Here is a 20552-nt window from a genome sequence, read left to right as displayed (position 1 = left end):
ATATACCTCCCACTTGTTACCCCATCTAAATCACATAACTCTAACTTGTTATTGTTGTCCTTTACATTTAATGTAACTACTTTTCTGCCCGATATCGGTACGTAGATTGATGTGAACTGTTGTTACGAATAATTAACAGAAGTGTTTCTACAGATTAGGGTTGGGTAGCCAGGCATAATTAAGGTAAAATGATATTATATACTGAATGATATCAGTCGATCAGTCGCTTCCATGAATATTTTTTAAACTTTTAATTTATTCATCCATTTGAAGTCATCGTATTTTTTTCTTGTATAAATTATAGGGTTATGTATCTGAAGAATCGCCAAGGTTATAGACAAAAGTACTATTAAAGACTTGTTGGGGTTTTTTTCTTTCTGAAATACTTCGTCGGTATGGATCACTTTTAGCATTTTCACATATATCTATACATTTATATCTAATGATGATCTCATATAAGTGATAAACAACTGTTAAGAAGGGCTTACATATATAAGCTGATGTAACTTGTGCCTAGTCCTTAAAATATCAAATTTGTCAGAGGAAGTGACTACCAGAAACCGATACTCGATTAGGGACCGCAGTGTATCGAAACCAAAACGACATGTAACTACGGTTGATCCACTTATAAATATAGAACCAACTCAATCTTTAGATAGCACCAACTCAATCTTTAGTAACTATTGTTAACCCACTTATAAATATAGCACCAGCTCAATCTTTACTGAAGTCATATTTAACTAAAATGCAGTATACAAATACATATTTTGCAGGCTGTAGACGTCTGGTTATTGGTAAACCTTTAAAAGTACAATGTATGTTACACATTCGGATATCGGTACTAGTACGGAACGGTATTAAATCGTCATCAAGAGAAACATAAAATCATGTCGTTGCGCATCTTCGCTAGCCAAGGCTCCTGATTACGTTGTACCCTTAATCAGAAACCTTGGTAGCGAAGATGGTCGTTACGCTGTCGTTTCAAGCAAAAGTGCTTCATTGGCAGTTGTACGTAATGAAGCGGCGGCAATCCGGTGCCCTCAACATGTACATGGTATGAGTACAGATGTGTCACCGTATTCCTGCCGATGTGCTATATTTTTATAGAGGCATGATACCGTTCTACTACTGTAGTTATCAATTACATATGCATTAAATATATGGTGAAAGATAATCTTACCTCCGTAAAATGTCTTAATGAAATATTATCACGATTCGTACTTCAGTCGAACTTGTCTTATAGTCCACAAACATTGATTTACAAACACAATAAATATATCACGAATACCTGTTTTGAAGAGCGTTTATCTATTGAAAACTATAAAATATAAACTGTTCATACCAAAAAACTCGTCTACCATAACAATTTATGTACAAGACCTCTTTACAAAATATGTTCTCAATGTCATTAAGTTCACTGTTGTCTTTTAGAATCGTAAACAGATATTTCCTGTTGACGTAATACCCTGGTTTCCTACTTATTAGAGAGAAAGCCATATAAATAAATTCCTAATCAGTTGACAGCGTTTTGGTTGACACTGGTTTCCCCAGAGTTGGTTGAGCATAAAAGTCGGGTTCGGCAGGTGTACATACAATTTCGCCTTGGATGTCCAGCCGCAAAGCTAGAATAAAAGGCCAAGGTAAGGAATAAATATTGAAAATCGGTGAGGCATACATTTGATGTTATAAATCAGTTTGAATTTTGGGAAAACTCATGTTTGAGTCTGAGTATTGAGAGCGTTTTAAAGCTTAAAATACAATGAGGTGTGATCCTTAACCTAATAACTGAGATTCATTGACAGAAATATTAAGTTAAAAAAGGAACTGTGACTGTTAAATGCGTCTAAAATAAAACATATCACGGTCAATTATCATCAGTATCTTTACGTTTTCAGCATCATCGTTCCAGTATTTTGTGCCAAGAAAGATGAAGTACGTCTGTATTTTACTGCTGCTCATACTAGCTGTGGTGTGGGCTTACCCAAGTAAGTATATTATATGTTACACGTAATAGATGTACATTTATGTACGGTGGTGTCATTATAGCGTACACGCAACAATAAAGGCTGAACAATGTCCATTGTTATTAATGATGTAAAACGACATATACAATTATGTCGAATATTGTTAATAAGGGGTGTTCTCTGAACGCCAACAGTTTTTTTATCAAAAGGTAAGGTGTTGTTTCATGAAGCAATGGGAAGGTAATTATATACTGCTTCATATAAGCTGTTTTTTTAACCTGTACAGTCACCTAAAATTTACCTGTGTTTCACACATTTTCTTAGAACATACAGGCATGGATTTGACAAAATAAGCAAAAAAGAAATACAGAACACAGTTAAAAAAATTAGAAACAAAATATTTTACCATGTACATGTAATAACAGAAGTTGTACATTATTGTATCTGTCACTTAAAGTTCCATTATAGCACTAAATATTTTTTTTACTTGAAAAGTTTATTTCAGCAATCTCAGCACCAAATCTATCTCTTGATTAATATTGTACACATATACATCTTATTAGCACTAATCATGCAAATAATACGATGAATGGACAGTGCATGTTCATATTTAAATTAAAATGATTATATGTCTGAAATAAAAAGCCTTACAGCCAACAAGCGTGATTGATATAAGTTTATATATGTAACTTGTTTCGCAATTGTTGTAAAATAAATAAAGTTTACATTTACATTTTTGTAAAGCATATTATCGGAAAAATTAAAGAATTGTTCTTGAATATCTGTACCATGCAATTTCTCTATCAATTCAATACAATGTCTGTCCTGAATGTGATCTTTGTGTTTGTTTTCTATTTGATGAATGTCTTCCTACTATATTAAGTCAAGGGAGACATTAGGAAAAGACAGTTGAAACATTGTTGATGAAGAAGAGAAAATATATGATCATGCAATGGGGCAGCAGGTACAATTCTTATACGCCCTACCTGCAGATATATTATCAGTGGCGTAGCTAGGTCTGATGTACGCAGATGTGGTGCTACTTGCTACTTGCTGCCCAGATTCTGCGTCCCTTCTATCTCACAGGTATTCAAGGGATCCGACGACAATGAGAATACGGCTTCGAAATCCATCTGGTTTAACAATGGGGTTTCAATTTAGTTTTGCCGTGCATCTGCATCCAAAGCTAGCTCATTTGATACTTGTTCAACTTTGTAGAATAGTGGAATGGAAAGGCAACATCTTGAACTGTTCCTATCTGGGGTCTGTTGAGCAATGAACAATTGCTAAGTTTAAAGCGTGCGCTTTGCAGTATATACACATCGCAGTTGGCAAACGCTATATCCAGAACAGGATCCGATATATGATGATACCTTTCCCACTGTGAAGTATCTCTTTGACTAGCTTTAAAAAACTCATCTATCTGTTTGCTGGTATCTGTCGCTTTCTCAATTTTCAAAATTAAGTTAAAATTATGTCTTCGTGTTTACTTTCTCAGTACTTGGTATAAATCACGACAATCAAAATTTCGGATTTTTATAATTATGTGTACGCAACCGCGTTCCCGCGTATAGGAAGCTACGCCCTTGATATATTTACATGATATATGGAACATAGGGAATACCAACATATCGTTTTAGTTCATAAACAGCGTTCAAAATGAGAGCCATATTAAAAAAAATATATGTAGACTTTTTAACGATGCTTCCATCTCGTAATCTCTTGATTCTGGCCAAGAGTATATGTGTATCAAGTGTCATGCTTTTTTCAAAAGGTGCTGCATTTAGCCATAATTGGCAATTATCCACTCTATTACTTGTTTTACTTTATTTTAGATTCCGGTGAGGTCGAAGGCAGTAGGAGACTCATTCAAGCTCGAAGTGAGAGAAGGACCGGGGACCCAACACGAAGTAAGCAAATTGTGGTACAGGCTTTTGTAGTTATAAATTGAATAATACCGTCATATGTGACCTTCCAGTCTTAAAGGCCACGTATTACAGGTAGTTTCTAATTTTTGTTCAGGGAAGTAGTATAGTAAATAAAAACATTGCGGGGGTGAAAACGCGGCCACACGAGAGAGAATCGCTAGATTCAGGTGGTCTCTAAGACAAGTTTGATGAAATACCTGGTATAGGTCTTTACCTTTACCGGGTATTTTATTTTTATTCAATATAGAATTACAAATGCCTGTGTCATGTTTTTTTCATGAATATATATAAACTTATTATCATCATCATTTAAGCAAACTAATGAAAGTTCTATGAGTTCTAAATTGAGCGGGAGGCATTGGAGCTCTAGAATCAAATAATCCTCTAAAATAAATGTATATGAAAAGACATATTTAAATCCTTAGGACACACAAATTGTATATTGTATATTTGCATATCTGTTGTAAACCAGCGTGATATATGTTAGCATGCGAGTCTGGCTTTACCATGAATGTACACCTGTTTTAAAGTCTGGCTTACAATGAATGTATACCTGTTGTAAAGTCAGGCTTTACAATGAATGTACACCTGTTTTAAAGTCTGGCTTTACAATGAATGTATACCTATTTTAATGTTTGGCTTTACAATGAATGTATACCTGTTTTAAAGTCTGACTTTACGTTGAATGTATACCTGTTGTAAAGTCAGACTTTCCAATGAATGTATACCTATTTTAAAGTTTGGCTTTACATTGAATGTATACCTGCTTTAGTGCAGATTCAATGCATCGCGGTTATACTGAATGTATTTCAAAATAAATACAATAAAAAATTCAAATAATTTCTGTTTCGTCAAATCAGGTTACAATGCTGAGAATCAGATGACCAAAAATGTGCGAAATAAGAGAGGGATATTCTCCGCGATACGTCGTACTGTTTCACAAATAGCGAAAGAAGGTAAGTGACCGTTGTAAAGTGTTCCTAAAATATTGACAAAAGGTAAAAAAAAAAAAAAATCTTGTCAAATTTCTGCAAAATTAAAAAAATAAAACATATGGATTTGAAATTCTAGTGGCTCGACATGTTCGTATTTAACTAGCACAATCCAGTGAATCTCTCACAAATCAAACACAATGCGGAGATGATTTTATGAATGATGAGGTTTTATATTCATTATTTGACACTGTTGCTGTTACTTGGTTCCCTTTTCAAAATGCTTTTTCCTTGTGCGTTTTTTTTTTTTTTTTTTTACAAAATCAAAATAATATAACGATCATTATTATTAATTATTAAATTAAGCTAAGAGGCCTCGTCGATTATGCTGGGTTTTTTGTTTGTTTGTTTGTTTTTGGTATCGATATTGGTTTAAAGAACATTTCCAATTTCCGAAAGTTTGGTAGATCGCTCAATACGTTTCATATATAAGTTATAACATAGAAATATTCATTGGTCAGTGTTGGGACAATTTGAAAAGTCCACGAGCATCTTGCTGTGGTCATAACGTAGCTGCTCTCTAGTAGTAAACTACTTATAACTGGATTTATTTCGTCATGCAGCAATCAAGAATGTACCGAGAGCTGTGTCGCCACTTTCCAAGATAGCTTCGATAACTGGAAAGGCCATACCCTATGTGGAGCTGGGAATTACCATTGTTCAAATGATATCAGGTATGATAATGACAAAAAGCTAGTAGCTTTCTACACGGTAGAAAAGAAATGCGTATTCGTGCAAGTTTAATGTAGTAAAGGTAGATGTGCGTTTGTGTTTATGCATTTGTGTTGTTCAAAACAATAATACCTCATGTCGAATATCTTAACGGTTATAAATTGAACTGTTTTATCACTTTCTTCTTTATTCACAGACTGCCCAACAAACAATATATGCCACCTAAAGGAAACATTACAGCAAAGGCAAGAAGCTGTACGTAGTAAAGCAGATGAGCTAGACCAGACACACAGCGCAGTTAATGATTTGATTCATGAATCAAGTCGGATTCAACATCAAACGGACATAATAATTAGGTATTTCGAGCATATAAATGGATTGTTTGATTCTATCACAGCTATCAAGGAACTAGAAAATGCTTATTCTGCTTGCGCTAAAACAAACGATACTTCGCAATGTTTAGATATGGATATAAGACCAATAGAATATGTGTACCAAAGAATGGTAAACGAGTTAAATACTATGAAAAGATCGAATTTGGAACAAGCAATAATCAGTTATGTTATCGGAAAAATTGTCGAGGAAGCCGGGGACATTGCAATGTCATCAAAGAGTAACTATGATTTAGAAGTCAAACAAAATGGTAAAGTAAATGGCATATCAAGGAAAAAGGCAGTGATAGGCAAAGCTATAAAAGGTGCATTCGTAAAAAAGTTAATTTCAGTAAGAAACGGTATCATGTCCCCAAAACAAACTGTACACCATAAACTGAAGAAAATTGGAAATAGATTTAAATCCGTAAAACATAGAATGGTTAATTTAGTACACAAAAGAAAGGGAAATACACATCGTTTCAAAAACATTAATGCAAGAAAATTTTCTGTTCGTTCATTTCTTGGACGACTCGGTAGTGGTGCACTTTCAGGTATCGCCTCGGGAATTTCTATATATTTGCAACAGAAACAATACAGTAAAGTGGAAAATGAGATGAGGTTGGCAATTCAGAAATATATAAACGATACACAAGAACTGGACCGTAAAATTGCTATGACAAAAGAACTACAAACAAATTATACATCAAGCATAAATGGTTTAGTCAATCAGTTCAGACTCTTAACAGAAAATATTGTAACAACACTCGATATCTTTAATGACATTATTGAATACAGAAGAGATTTGGAAGAAGCCAATCTGACAACAACAGAAAACAAAATTGCATTATACCGCAACTTGTCAGCTGCATTACTAAGCGACACTGACAGGGTTAATATACAGGTAAAACAAGATCAACTATTACGTATTCTGAAGGATGATTTATTTAATTTTACTGCAATGAAATCTTGGGTTGACACAGAAAATAAAGTTTTTGAAGCTGTAGAAGACGGGATTGAGAGCAATAAGACCATATCGTATATGTGTGACGTCCTCGATTTCCAAACATCATTTACTGATAGAAGGGTCCATTGGCCAATACTGGACGTCCTGTGTAATCTGGCGATATTCCATCCACACCACAGGGAGTATGACTATTACAACATGACCGAAATCAGAGATTATTGTACAGAACCAGAGGGAAATTTCCCTCTGGACGCGGTTCTTATGCAGAGAAAAAACACGATGATACAAGAAACAATAGAGCGTACTGTTGAACGCGATGGAAAAGAGGATCTTGCAAGATTATCGGATAAAATATTGAGTTCCCTCAAAGAAGACAGCTACATGAAGTCATTGGGAGATTTTCCTGACGAAAAAGAAGTATTGTGTACCATTGCTAAGATGTTTCCACTGAAGGTCGAGTATGGGTTCTATGTCTTATCAGACTTCAGACCAAGGTTGAGCTGCGATCTTTTAACAACAAGAAGATTCAAACAAATCAAGTCTGAGGCAATGGACAGGAGACATGAGAAAGCAAGGATCAATATACTTCTAGGTCCAGAATTTTTCAGAAAATATCTTGAAAAGAAGGTGATGAAACACTTGCAGTATGGTGATCCTATAAGCTCTATATGTGAGAATATCAGAGTCGACTTGGATATGGACGCTGTGAGGAGAGAGAAAACCTGGCCAATTAAAGAGCTCCTCTGTGCCCTTGGATCCGTAGCCCCTTCCGAAATGGATGTGTATGATCATTACCCCGTTGACGTCATCAGAGATCAGTGTATGTCAGGTGGACTGAACTCCTTACAGCTTCAGGATATACTAATACAAAGGAAAGAGAGATTACTCGAAGTTAATGTACGATACCATGTCGACATGGAAGGAGAAGAGAATCCAGAAACAATGGTTAAAGACTTTGCTAATCTATTGATGTCGGACCCTATCATGGAGGCCCTAGACATCATTCCTACAGAACACGAAATGCTATGCATAATCGCGGACCTTTACCCTGGCAAGGCCGAGTATGGGATGTACAAGCTGAGCCAGTTCAGACCGATGGAGCGTTGTGAGCAAATTAATGATGAAGAATTCAAAATCATGAAAGAAGATCAGAAAAGACGCAATTTTGAAATAATGCTGTACAAGTACTGTTCAGAATCTGGTGAACAATGTTTCCCAATATCCCGTCAAGGAACAGATGCAGAGACCCCATTGTCCCATCAAGGAACAGAACCAAAGAGTCAAGCACTGCAGCAACCGTCTCCATCGGGGACATCGTCCGTTCATGCGACAAGGGATGTGATAATCTTCATCACTCTGTTCGCTTTGCAGAGTATGTTGTAATTGATCCGAGTACATGTCCGGTGATTCCATGGGTATCTATAATGGGGAAATCCCTGTTTAATAGCATGGCTTGGATAGTGGAAGTTGTTGCAATAGGAACTTGTTGAAAGGTGACTTAGCAGATTATTTTCGAGTTGTATTTTTTGGGCGTGACACAAGCCACATTTTAGACCCTTCACTATAACTCCTATCACTTGATATTAATCATAATAATATGAGTTGGCTTATTCATACCTGATAACATATTGAGCAAGTAACTCATCTTCCATATGGTAAAGATAAAATACATATGACATTAGACAAAACATTACAACACAGCCATGTAAGGTACATGATCAGGAAGAAATCAAGACATAAAAAAATATTTGGCTGATGAAGTGAAGTACACTGTTTCCCTTATCATTTAGTAAGATTCCATGTGAAAAGTTCCTGTAAAAGTTTCTAAATTGTCCATCTTGTGGGATGGCAAGTGAAATGGAGTCAAAGACCCTTTAGACCTACTATGTATGTTCAAATTCTGAGGAGCTAAATAACAGTATCTTGTACATATAAACTAACCGATTGTTTCAAATCCGTTTACTAGCCATGCACTTTATTGTAAACATTCTAACCATGTACATCATTATTATTACATTTTTTTCATGTTTGTATTTAGTGATGTTGAATATTTGAGCTGAATGTTCATTTTCAAAAAAGGATATTTAAAGTATAGACAAATGCTGTTTTGATCAGTGTGTAATTTTTGTTTTACAGAAAATTTTCATATCTTTTTGCCTACATAGGTTTTATATTCCTATGACAAACACAGCACCACTGCTTGATAGAATTGAGGCATAATGCATTATGATTCTTTAATATGGAATATTTAAATATCTTCCTAATGAAGTAACAGATTAAATCCTAAGTCAGTAGCTGACAAGGTTAGACTGCCCGGTATATAAATATGATGTCATATAATGAAATTCGACGATCAGAACAAATTTGAAATGAATTTGAGGTAACAGAAGATATTTTAATGATTTCACTTAATAGAAAAATTAATGTTTTTATCTATAAAATGATATTAACATTCATTTAAAACTATTATTCTTTCACAAATAATTGGGAAATAAACAAATCTCTTGTAAAGGATAAACTTAGCAATTTTTTTATGTAAATTACAGATTAAATGTTTAATTGTAGTATTAGATATGTAGAAATGGATAAAACTAGATATTGTAAAGCTATATATAAGATTTAATAAATCAAAATTTGATTTAATATTTTATCTAATTGCTTAGTTCGATGAAATGTTTCACATATTTGTATGTATTAAATGTTCATATTTGCACTTCCTATTATTTTCATACATTAAAATAATCGTTCCCTTTGCAAATTTTGTTGATATTATTTATAATTATGCTTCAAAAAGGTCTCCTTTTCAGCTAAACCAATTAGCCAAGCACCATGGCCCTTTTTGGTGAAAAAGAGGAAGATATTCAAAGACTTTAACATTTGACCTTGAAAGTAGGTCATGTTCACTTAATTGAACACACATGGTAACCATTCATCCCAGCATGCTACTGCTCATTGTTATTTAATCTATTTATGGCTAGCAGTTTTAAAGAAAAGCATCAATCATCATCATCATCATCATCATCATCTTCATCAAGTCCTCTTTGGGACTTTAATACATCAATGTTTACATCTACTGACTACTAATATGAATAATTCAGATTTTTGTTACCATGAGGACCCCTAACTTCTGTCAAACCTTCTTGATCCTTGGGTATTGTATAATACGAACAGAATTCCATATAAAACATACAATGTCATGAATCTTCCATTATGTTTTAAGAGATTTTATTGCACAGATCCCTGTAAACTGTCTCCTAACACATAAAGACAAAACTGAAAACACTTCAACAAAATCACCAAGGCATACTCCTTAAATCTACTGGAGTTTTGGCAAAAATGCAAAATTTTGGTCTCATATAGCTGATTGCAGGACACAGGGTTATAATAGTATTTTTATGAAATAAAATGATTGAATGAAAGTATTGATAAAACCAAAAATCTCCAAAGAATTACTGTTAAGGGGCAATCCATAAGTGTGAAAAGATTATCTTTTGCAAGAGATTGTCTCACAGAAAATCTACAACAAGTCTTAAATTGTGTTTAGACTTCAAATATTTATCCATATAATGTTTCGGTGGTAAATAAATGAATGATTGTGACCCTCACATGATAGCAGATGAAATGTTCATATCTTGGCTCCAAATCAAATTGTAATTATGTTGGTATATAACATACAGTACAACACACAACTCACCAGTCATGACTGGATGAGATGTGACATCACTGGTTCAAGGAGTTAATATTCATTGATTTCTTTCTTAAGTTAATTAGAAATGCAATCTTTCCATTTTTCATGTTGATATAACAGTAATATTCCATTAATTTAACAGAATAACTGCTGTCTAAATTATAAGAGGGAAATCTTCAGCCTGTTCAGCCTGGATATGTTCCTGAGAGGTCAAGTCATGGCTGTTCTTAAGTTGTCTAAGTGGCTGATGGAATTGTTAAGTGAAAGCACAAAAAGCTGCATAATGAAAGTTGATATATATGCCGATGGATAGTTGTGTATCCTAACCTATATTGTTTATATATTGATATGATGTTCTCGGATGACTTTTTTCCAAAAATTGTATACCAGTTTATAATAGGTAGCATACATACTTAACAGTTAGAGGTAGCACATGTCCTTAGGGCTATTCCAGTGAAATTTAATATACCATAAGGATGGACTCAAAGAAAAGAAATTCTATGCATGGTCACAGGCGCTTGCATAGAAAATGTGATTTTCATTTTTTTTTTCTATATGACAGTGGTATATGTACTCTGTAAAGCACAACACTTTTACACATACCACTGATATCATTTTTTCTTAATTCTCATTTTCTATGCAAGCGCCTGTGTACATGGTGGATACTGAAGACAAAACATGCTTACTAAAATGACAGTGTTTGAATTAAATCACTTCTATGGGTTGTCCCTGATAGACAAACATGAAGTCCTCACAGCGGATACTCCAACAATAATAAGAATGACAAAGTGAGAAATTTATGATAGGAGCTGTGTGACCTCTAACTTTCTTCTGGTGATTTACCTTATGCTGGCTGTCACATTTTCAAAGTTTGGATTTCAATAAGTTTTTGCATAAAAAGGGTTAAAAGATCAAAGTATTAATCAAAGGAATCAGTCCTTGCCACCAATCAAAGACAAAATATAAATTCTTCCACGAAAAAATGGATAAATAATCATTTTTTCCTCTTCCAACGTAAAGATGACGGAACTTTAACACACTTCACTGAAGAGCTACAAAAATATAAAAACGGAATGTACATATCCACAAAGGAAATAAAACAGAATTGCTTTTGTACATGTATGAAAGCTTGGTCAACCCTGCCATGGGAGTTTGAGTTTGATAATCATTTTGATGCTATCTTATACTGATCGGAGCATTCAAATGGGATCATTAATGCATATACTGTAAGTTCACATATTTGTCAGATTAAATCAATTCTTTCTTTCCAAGCATCAAAGAAATAATGCCTAGGAAATAAGAGTTAGCGATCAGCACAATAACATCAGCTAATAAATCGGCCAACCAGCTGCCTCTTCTGTTGTAAGTTAGAGTACCTGTTGGGTTGATATTTTACTGGGATAGCCCTTAACAGTTATAGGTAGAATATGTCTTTAAACTGTTGTAATGGATCACATGTGTCCTTAATTATAATAGATAACATATGTCTTTACTATAAAAAATCGTATATAACATGAAACATAAGTATAAACTGTGTAAGATTTTCACACAGTAGTTCATCTTTATGTGTAATATTCTTAAATTTATACATTTACATGCCAGTTTTAAAATGTTATAAATGTCCATTAGATGAATTAATCATAAGGCTCATTATTAATTTTAAAATACCTGCATGAAATTTGAAATTTTATAGTACAAAAATAAAAAAAAAAACAAAAACAAAAAAAAAGAAAACATCAAAAAAAATGAAATCCTGGAGTGCAGAACCAAATAATTAAAAATGTCTTCATTTATGCCTATACAGTACTGTATTCATTAAATTTACCCTGTGATAAGCCTTCAGTAGGGGGATGACTCTCTGATATCAGATGGGCTGACCAGAGTTACTAGGCATGAATTAAACACTCTTGGAGAACAAGTGTAATTGCTAAAGAGCCAAGAAAGTTAAAACTCATTTCATGTTCTTAGAGATATAACGTTTGTAGAATCTGATTTGGTCCTTTGAAGGATTAGTTGCACCATTTTCCCCACACATGACATATTTGTGGTAGAGTAGCTGGTCTTGTTTGTTGACAGGTGGGGGCTCCACTTCATAACTACTACCAAGCTTGAACACACTGGCAACACCTCTGAAACAGGAGAGATGCATTATCTAATGCTGAAAGGAAACAATCTACTGATTAAAATGCCATTTAGAACAAATGCCTTCAGGTCGAAGCAAAGTCTACACATTTTGAAAAAAGTGAGAGGATCTACATACATGAATGACCATTGACCAGCGAGATTAAAACACTAAAAAAATCAAACTACATGTAGGTAAATAAATTTTGCAACAATAAAAATAAAGAATATGCCTCTTAGGTATACATTATTAAATGTCATAAGTAAAAACCCTAACAGGTTTCAAAAAGAGATTTGTTAAAAAGTTGGACAAGATCTCTACACAGGAATCAAATACTGAAATAAACAATTAGCAATTATGACTTTTGCAAAAATAATTCAATCACAGGAGATCCCAGAGGGAACTAGAAGCCAACCATTTAATGATTTTTACTGGTTTAATTAAGACTGATATCTTTTCCCTACATGTACTTCAGTGATTTCGTAACACCCTTAACAAGAATGATTGATAAAGTTGATATAACTTGTTTCGCAATTGTTGTAGAATAAATAGATTTTACATTACATTACATTTGGTAACAAGAGAGGTTAGAAATAGCAATACTATACTTCAACTATCGGCAATTTTATTTTCTGGGTCAGACTTAAAATCAAATGGACACAGCTAGGGAGCAAGGGAACCTATTATAAAGTTTGAGAAGAATTCCTCCAGACCTGTACTTCTGAAGAAATAATACTGTGATAAAAAAGATTGTTCAAGGATGAACAGACGATGGATGATGGAGAAAGAGCACTCTGATGGGCTTACAAAGGGCAGTAATTTTTGAAAAAAATAGTTCAATTGAAATGCCACTCAGAAAAAGAAAATAATATGTATCATGATTAGCAGGCCTGCTAAATATCAAAGAGAATCAGTTGCAAAATACAGGACAAAGAATTGTTTTAGCTGGTCAAATGGATAGAAAATCGGCTGGACAATGTCATACAAGATATACTTCCATTCAATTTTGACAGACAAAGAAAAGATATGAATCTAAACCTTCTGCTGATTTTTTCAAGGAAACCATCAGTAAATCATGTTGTGTTTAGTGATATACCTGTACAGATGTTCTAGTAAATCAAGTTGTGTTTAGTGATATACCTGTACAGATTTTTAGGTCACCTGAGACGAAGTCTCAAGTGACCTATTCTAATCGCCTTTTGTCCGTCGTCGTCCATCGTCCGTCGTGCGTCGTGCGTCGTCCGTCGTGCGTCCGTAAACTTTTTACATTTTCGACTTCTTCTCCAAAACCACTTAACAAAATTCAATGAAATTTGGCAGAAAGTTTCTATGGCTGAAGGTCAACCAAAATTGTGAATTATATGGTCCCGACCCCCCAGGGGCCTGAGGGGTGGGGCCAAAAAGGGTCAAATTGACTAAAACTTCAAAAATCTTCTTCTCTACTCTCAGATATTATGGAGTCAAACACTCTTTATAGATGAAAGGGTCTTGTGGTGCTTTACCAAAATTGTGAATTGCATGACCCTGGGGTCTCACGTTTGCCCCTGGGGATGGGGTAAACTTTACTATAGTTTATATAGGGAAATCACATTTTTGACTATTATTTGTTGGATTTCTATTGGAATTCATTCTAACTTGGTTCAAATTATCAGCATGGGATGACAGTTTGATGGTATGTACATGTTGGCCCTAATTGACCCCCAGGGGCTGGTGGGCGGGGCCAAAAAGGGTCAAATTGACTAAAATTTCAAAAATCTTCTTCTCTACTCTCAGATATGGTAGAATCAAATACTCTTCATAGATGGAAGGGTCTTAAGGTGCTTTACCAAAATTGTGAATTTCATGACCCTGGGGTCTCAGGTTTGCCCCTGGGGAGGGGGTAAACTTTACTATAGTTTATATAGGGAAATCACATTTTTGACTATTATTTGTTGGATTTCTATTGGAATTCATTCTAACTTGTATCAAATTATCAGCATGGGATGACAGTTTGATGGTATGTACATGTTGGCCCTAACTGACCCCCAGGGGCTGGTGGGCGGGGCCAAAAAGGGTCAAATTGACTAAAATTTCAAAAATCTTCTTCTCTACTCTCAGATATGGTAGAATCAAATACTCTTCATAGATGGAAGGGTCTTAAGGTGCTTTACCAAAATTGTGAATTTCATGACCCTGGGGTCTCAGGTTTGCCCCTGGGGAGGGGGTAAACTTTACTATAGTTTATATAGGGAAATCACATTTTTGACTATTATTTGTTGGATTTCTATTGGAATTCATTCTAACTTGTATCAAATTATCAGCATGGGATGACAGTTTGATGGTATGTACATGTTGGCCCTAATTGACCCCCAGGGGCTGGTGGGCGGGGCCAAAAAGAGTCAAATTGACTAAAATTTCAAAAATCTTCTTCTCTACGTACTCTCAGATATGGTAGAATCAAATACTCTTCATAGATGGAAGGGTCTTAAGGTGCTTTACCAAAATTGTGAATTTCATGACCCTGGGGTCTCAGGTTTGCCCCTGGGTAGGGGGTAAACTTTACTATAGTTTATATAGGGAAATCACATTTTTGACTATTATTTGTTGGATTTCTATTGGAATTCATTCTAACTTGGTTCAAATTATCAGCATGGGATGACAGTTTGATGTTATGTACATGTTGGCCCTGGTTGACCCCCAGGGGCTGGTGGGCGGGGCCAAAAAGGGTCAAATTGACTAAAATTTCAAAAATCTTCTTCTCTACTCTCAGATATGTTAGAATCAAATACTCTTCATAGATGGAAGGCTCTTTAGGTGCTTTACCAAAATTGTGAATTTCATGACCCTGGGGTCTCACGTTTGCCCCTGGGGAGGGGGTAAACTTTACTATAGTTTATATAGGGAAATCACATTTTTGACTATTATTTGTTGGATTTGTATTGGAATTCATTCTAACTTGGTTCAAATTATCAGCATGGGATTACAGTTTGATTTTATGTACATGTTGGCCCTGGTTGACCCCCAGGGGCTGGTGGGCGGGGCCAAAAAGGGTCAAATTGACTGAAATTTCAAAAATCTTCTTATCTACTATATGTTAGAATCAAATACTCTTCATAGACTGACCCCATTAGGACTGATGGGTGGGGCCAAAAAGGGTCAATTTAGTTGGCCGAAATATTTCAAATCTCAGGTGACCGTTAAGGCCCTTTGGGCCTCTTGTCTAGTAAATCAAGTTGTGTTAAGTTATATACCTGTACAGATTTTCTTTCTACAACATAATGTGAACAAAACATAGAGATTTAATATGATGGGTTCCAGAGAAGTTAACCTGGATATACATATTGTATAAAGCCTTTCACCTGTAACTTTTTATCACTAGAAACTTACATGTCCATGACCCTGTTACACCTATGAGTCCAATCCCTGGTCCAATATCGAGTGTCTAGCAGGTCAGCATTGCCCAAGCAAGCACGACCCAGATTCACATATCTGTAATGTAGAACATTCTTTCATAATACTTGAAAATTTCCCATATTGATAATGAACAATTATTAAATTTTCAGTTGCTGAAGGAAAAGATATCTTCCATCTAGAATGATGTAACAATATGAAGTAATAAGAATAGAAAAACATATAACAGTTACATGACTATCAATTATTGCTAGTTAAAGTGTCAGGGATTTCAAGACCCATGGTTTGAGAGTGGCATAATTATCCCTTTTACCATGCAATAAAAGTTTATTCAAGTGATTAAAAAGAAACACCAAACCGTGTTATGGATAGGCACCCGAGGGCATGTTTCAGGGTATATAGATTTGTACGGCTATTGAATCGGTGAGTTATGTTTTCGAAGACTTCTGAATAAAGTGAGTTGTTTTGTCGATGTTTATGTCAAGTTATTAATCCATTCTTAGATGTCTAATTAGTGTGTGTACAGTACATTGTTTCGCAATGGCTTTGTCATCAAGCGATTAAGAGCTAGTGAAAACGAGACTTCCGGGGTAAAGGTCACCACGACCGATTTCGTCAGTATTGAGAACATTTTGGACAGTGACGACGAGGAGAAAATAGAGACAGAGGAGGAACATTCCGTAATCAGTGGTGCTACGGCGAGTGATTATTTACACGAGATAAGCAATTTTCTGAATGATACGTCAGATGCTTTTAGTACTTTGTACACACTTGCCTGGCACGAAAAGTTTCGGCAGAAAATTATAACTGACTTAAAATAATGGAATCGCTTTTAATTTGTACTTGCTTGTAATTTTATCTTAATATTTTCATACAGCCAGAGACCTATATAGGTCTCTGATATAGCGACGTTTTTAGGAAAAAACAATAAAATTCGTAATACACGTAATACGAACTATCAATATAACGAACTGATTCAGTTGGTCCCCTGGGATTCATTATAACCGTGTTTTACTGTAAATGAATCAATATTAAGCTTGCGCCAATTTCTCTGTTCATATCAGTGGAAACTTCATTAGCGCTACCTCTAATACATGTTTGTGTCTGATGTAATACCAATACTCTGGTTCATATCCAATATACTACATGTAAAACTTGTTCGTGTCTGCTAAAATACACTGTACTCTTGTTCATATCTGAGATACAACATGTTAAACTTTTCATGTTCTACATGTTAATCGTGAATTCCTGAAACATCACCTTTTATACTTGTTCATGTCGTAAGTGCGTGGTTCACCGAGATCAATGCCGTAGTCACTTTTTGTCTCCAGATCTTTCTTCTTATGTAGGTTCTACAAATATTCATTCATAAGATTGAATAAAAGTTATATGTACATGTATGTCATGTATAATAGTTATCAAATGTTGGTAGAACCATACAGCCTTATTTGTCTGAAGGGAAAAGTGCCTTAATGCATGGAATGATTCAGAAGTATTAATAAATTACTGTAACAAAAGAAAATTACTGAATTTCATACTAACACTTATTCTCTCATATCTCGCCATGTTGGATAGAGTTTGCCCATGTAAGATAGCTATGTAAGATAAATCTATCTTACATAGCATTTCACGCGCGCGGATTAATCTGCGTTCAAGGGGGACAACTCTCACAACGTCGTCTGCTTGTGTTCACATCCGACAGTCCTTATCGTCGGTGTCGGTTTTGAAACGTTGGACTTAACTATAAAAATACATACATTCTTAGATAAATATATATCATATCAGCAGTAAATCAATAGGGCTACACGGTTAAACGATTAGACATTTCATCTGAGCGAACATATAACTCCGTTACTGTAACAAACAGTTAGACTACGCCTACAGGCCTGTTGTAACAGTTACAGTACAATACAGACTTGCCTACCCGACAGATTTGTCATTTGTCATTAAAAACATGTAAACACACACAATCACCTGGCAATGACAGGAAGTAAAATAAAAGCCATACATAAAAAAATATAAAAAAGAAAATGTCAAACGTCACAACCTATGAAATGGTTCCGTTTGCGTCAGCAGGGGGCCCTGGAATTTGTTTACTCTACGGTACTGTCAGTAACTGTTAGGCCTACTCAGTAACCTGTGTATTTGGAAGTTGGGAATTGGCTCTTAAATGAACGAACATTCGGTAAAAATGACACCCCTCGATGTTCATATAAAAAATATTTATTTCAATTGTAACTCCGAGTCTATATTTGTGTAGAGTAACCATGAAAACTAACTGCCATCCTAGCCTTTCAATATGATCATCGTTAGCCTATCGACTGACCTACCTTCGTCATTCCATCAAGACAACCGGTTAAACACATATAATCCTATGTCACAGAAAAGATCGAATACTCGTATAGAGTCACTGTTCGCTGGTTCACACACGAAGTTGCCAAAATCACAGTGAATTTAAAATTACCAGCCACGAAACATCGCCGCGTCATGGCGATCGAGATCGACATCACTCTCATTGAACTATGAATGGAATTCCAATGACAGTCGTGACGTCATGCAGTGACGTAGTATTTTATAAAAAAAATTTGACATGACATTTAAAAGTACAGTGTGTTCTGTGAAATGATTAAATATGTCGAGGTGCAAATCAAATTATATGTGAAGTTGGGAAACTCATTTCAGCGTTGGCTTTCAGTATTGTTGATAGAACTTCTTTTTCTCGGATGTTGACAATTTGATCACGGCCACGTAAAAGTCGGTCAAGTTACGGTAATTTTTATCGGCGAATTGTTCATTCGTTCATCACTTAACCACAAAATGAATGAAATTTTTGTGCAAACATCGTTTGCCAAAAATAGGGTATGATCTTTCAGAATATCACAAGTATATTTAGTAAAAACGTCAAATAAAGAAATTTAAAAAATTGAAGAAAATGGATGGCTGAGGGACACTTTCGCCAGAAATTCGGTAATGATATGAGAGAAAAAGACTCTTTCATTATGTGTGTATGTAGGATAGGGATATTCCATCCTCGGGATCACAAAATGTGGTAAAACCCTCGGCAAGCCTCGGGTTTCACCACATTTTGTGACCCCTCGGGTGGAATGTCCCTATCCTACATATACACATATGAAAGAGTCTTATAATCATGCTATTGATTCTTGAAGAACTGTCCAAACTCTACAAGTGTACTAGACTCAACAGTTACTTTAAAACACTTCCTTATGAAGGAAGCCCTTATGATTTTGTTCACTTCCATGTGATAACGGTTATTAAAATCTTCCTTACAGGGTATATGTATCTAGGATAATCAAAATGTTATACAAGTTCTACTAGATACTAAAAATATGTCAATCTTGATGTAGACTGGGAAATATGAGTCCTTAATCTGTCGTCAGCAATTCAAGATAAATTGTATGATGATCGTATTTATCCTCTAATAAGCCCCTACACCAAGTGCAAAGTTTAGTACTAAAGTTTGAGGAGGGCTTATTTACTGATCATGTGCATAATCAGCAGTAAATATTGCTGTGGTGGTATCTTTTGTTTCGGTAACATTTCAATTTCTTTCCAAAAATATTTATTTGGATTAATTTCATAGGATAACTTCTAACAACGATGAACTGTTGAGTCAAATGTTCTGATACGCACCTGTGATCCCTCACAGTCGGCAGATGAGTCCGACTGGGAGCTGGAGATATCAATGTATAGTAACTCTACCTCATCTGAGCTACTTTCACTGGACTCAGATCCTGTTGAGGTGGTTGAGGAGGTAGAATCCTTGCCACTGATATTTGGATTAACTTCCTGGCTGTGGACAGATATAGACAAAGGTAGTTAATTGTTCATAATTACACAGATTGCTATAGGACTGAAAAGAACTTCCTGCAGACAGTCTAGTCTACCCTAGATTCCATGTCCACCAGTTCTAGGGAGCTGTCCTGTCCTAACATACAGATAGGATTTCTAACTCATTAAGAGATAAGGGATAAAGACTACCTCCTTACTCTGCCTGAATACAGATAACAGATGTTAAATATGTCATTGAAAAAACTGAATAAAAAAAAAACTGCACAAAAATGTTTTTCAAAAAGGCGTGATCTTGCATAAAAAAGCAAGTGATATTGAAACAAGAGGCCCATGTGGCCTGCACTGCTCAACTGGATATTTCAGTGATTATCTGGTATCAGGCAAACTGTAAGTTATATTAATTTTTTAATAATCTAAAAAAACACTTTTCCCTTTTAGGGATCAGTCTCTCAGTACCATACATTAGAGTTAACACTTTCACTTTCCTTTAACTAACATTTATCTTTCGGGTTTCAAAGAAGGTTCAAAGCCCAAATGTGTTCAAAATCCATCTCAAATTAGTCCTTTATGACTAGTAGTGATTTAAAGGATTTTCTCCATTTGCCCTACTGGGTCAGACCCTCCGACGCTGGGGGATCAGATTCACCA

General features: G+C 35.1%; 1 protein-coding gene across 1 annotated transcript in view; it reads right to left on the bottom strand.

The window, feature by feature from the left end:
• Positions 1 to 10093: 10093 nt before the first annotated feature.
• The window catches only part of LOC117327568 (polyphosphoinositide phosphatase-like), a 29179-nt gene continuing 18720 nt past the window's right edge, over positions 10094 to 20552 (bottom strand). Inside the window, exons 20-23 of the mRNA XM_033884625.1 lie at positions 19746 to 19905; positions 17355 to 17446; positions 16071 to 16172; positions 10094 to 12711 (exon numbers count right to left, since the gene is read on the bottom strand). Of these exons, the coding sequence (XP_033740516.1) occupies positions 12534 to 12711; positions 16071 to 16172; positions 17355 to 17446; positions 19746 to 19905 (532 nt within the window). The 3' untranslated portion in view covers positions 10094 to 12533. The remainder of the gene's footprint in view (positions 12712 to 16070; positions 16173 to 17354; positions 17447 to 19745; positions 19906 to 20552) is intronic.

The sequence above is a fragment of the Pecten maximus genome, chromosome 5 (assembly GCF_902652985.1).
Source record: "Pecten maximus chromosome 5, xPecMax1.1, whole genome shotgun sequence".
In the NCBI taxonomy this organism is placed as follows: Eukaryota; Metazoa; Mollusca; class Bivalvia; order Pectinida; family Pectinidae; genus Pecten; species Pecten maximus.
Note: the sequence above shows the minus strand (reverse complement) of the source record. Positions and strands in the feature narration are given on the sequence as shown.